The sequence below is a fragment of the Anopheles bellator genome, unplaced genomic scaffold (genome assembly GCF_943735745.2).
Source record: "Anopheles bellator unplaced genomic scaffold, idAnoBellAS_SP24_06.2 scaffold02021_ctg1, whole genome shotgun sequence".
NCBI classification, from domain to species: domain Eukaryota; kingdom Metazoa; phylum Arthropoda; class Insecta; order Diptera; family Culicidae; genus Anopheles; species Anopheles bellator.
The window spans coordinates 1-1,708 of NW_026686143.1; the positions used below are offsets into that span (position 1 = coordinate 1).

General features: G+C 48.0%; 2 protein-coding genes across 2 annotated transcripts; one reads left to right on the plus strand and one right to left on the minus strand.

Moving 5' to 3' along the window:
- Positions 1 to 11: 11 nt before the first annotated feature.
- LOC131214710 (mitochondrial translation release factor in rescue-like) lies at positions 12 to 839 on the plus strand. The gene is made up of 2 exons (XM_058209044.1): positions 12 to 147; positions 208 to 839. The coding sequence occupies exon 2, from the start codon at positions 266 to 268 to the stop codon at positions 749 to 751; it is 486 nt and encodes a 161-aa protein (XP_058065027.1). The 5' UTR covers positions 12 to 147; positions 208 to 265; the 3' UTR covers positions 752 to 839.
- Positions 826 to 1,601, minus strand: LOC131214711 (RING-type E3 ubiquitin-protein ligase PPIL2-like). Its single transcript, XM_058209045.1, has 2 exons — positions 1,570 to 1,601; positions 826 to 1,507 (listed from the first exon to the last, which is right to left on the minus strand). Exons 1-2 carry the CDS (start codon positions 1,599 to 1,601, stop codon positions 826 to 828), a joined length of 714 nt encoding a protein of 237 aa, XP_058065028.1.
- Between the last annotated feature and the right edge of the window lie 107 nt (positions 1,602 to 1,708).

The following is a 1,708-nucleotide window of genomic DNA, read 5'->3' on the forward strand; positions in this document are numbered from 1 at the left end:
TCCGTGCTTTCTTTGTATCGTGATCTTCTGCGATACGGTGCGCAGTTGAAGTACACGGACAAGGATTTTTTCCGAGCGCGCATTCGAGCCGAATTCCGCAAATCGGCGTCGCTAAGCGATCCAAAGGAAATCGACTTCTGCTACAAGGTTCGTTTTGAGTCCCGTGCTTGAGGGTTTTTGTAGATAACTCCGTTTGAGATCTTTCAGAAAGGACGAGCGATACTTGAACGTGACCGCGTCATTTAGAAGTGGCCACCCAATAAAAATGCACTGCTTTCGCCGCTTATTACCGGTGGTCAGTGGTTTCAGTCGCCCGCTTCCGTTCTCTCTGCGGCCAATTCCAGCCGGATGGCGCACGTTTTCGAAATCAATCGACGATACCCGTGTTCCGTTGCTACACGAGGAGGATCTAGAGGAATCGTTCGTCCGAGGCAGTGGTCCTGGTGGACAGTCGGTCGCCAAGACGAACAACAAAGTAGTCTTAACGCACAAACCGACCGGTCTTGTTGTCCATTGCCATACGAGCCGTTCCTTATTCGAGAACCGCCGAGAAGCCCGCAAACTACTCGTCGCCAGATTGGACCAGCTGCTCAACGGTGAACAGTCGGTCGCTGGTCAACGGAAGGTTATCGAACAGCGTAAACATACAGAAAGTTTGCGACGTAAGATGCGTCTGCAGGCGAAGAAGAAAGCATGGAAAGAGCGGGAAGCAACGGAAGGTAGTAAAGAACCGTCGCCACAGGTCGAATAGAAAGTTTTTTGGTAGTTTTGATAGATTTCTTTGTATTTTAAACAATAAATACAGAGTAAAGAATTGGTAGCAAATTACCAGGAACTGAAATTACCAAAACCATTCGACCCACTGGTTCCTGCGGTAATTTTTTTAAGCCGTTTTGCTTCCACAGGACCCAGTCCACTGCTACCCGGTTTCTCACCGTTGGACACTGAAGCAGGGTTCTTCGTTATGCCCGTGTCTAGATACTTCCCCACGCCCGTCCGGAATACTTTCAAAGGTTGACCACGCTTTTGCCCAGAGGCACTGTTAGAGCCTTTGTTGCGCTTCTCTTCCGCTTCCTGCTTCACCCGTTCCAGCTCTTCCGCCCGTTCTTTGGCCAACTGTTCATCGACCTCCTGTTCGATCGCTTCGTATGAAAACACGTTTCCGGTCTTACCGTTTGCTACGATGTGCGAGTTTTTGGTAAATGGTTTGAACAGCGTCGGGCAGTGGAACTGATCTTCGTGGTTCTTGGTAAAGTTCAGCTTAATCAGTTCCCGCCCATCGAGCGGAGCGCCAGTGACCGGATTTACTTTGAAGCGCTTCAGAAACTCAACAATCGCCGACAATTCGAACACGTTGCCTTCCTTGTCGCTGTACGGATGTTCGAATGGGACCAACGAAACACAGCAATGGTCGAAAGGTAGCCGTTTGAATTTAATCTGCTCATTTTCAACAGAATCCGGTTTGTGGCCACCATAAAACTCGGACCATTCGGTGTACGTTAGGTACCTTCACGGTGGAAAACCCAAAATCATTCATTCGTCCTGTGCGTTTAAATACTAGTTACTTACATTTTATCTTTCTGGTGTTGTTTTTTACCCATTTTGATAGCAGTTTTTGAACAATTCTTCCTCAAATTTCGCGTGCAATAGCAAGAGCAATGTTAGGGGAGGAAATTTCGGCGTTATTCTTCTTCCCGCTTATTCCTCT

Coding starts and splice junctions, on each gene's coding strand:
- LOC131214710 (XM_058209044.1), top strand. CDS start 266: ATGCACTGCTTTCGCCGCTTATTACCGGTGGTCAGTGGTTTCAGTCGC.
- LOC131214711 (XM_058209045.1), bottom strand. CDS start 1,601: ATGGGTAAAAAACAACACCAGAAAGATAAAAT. Junction 1,508..1,569: donor CAACACCAGAAAGATAAAAT/GTAAGTAACTAG, acceptor TCCACCGTGAAG/GTACCTAACGTACACCGAAT.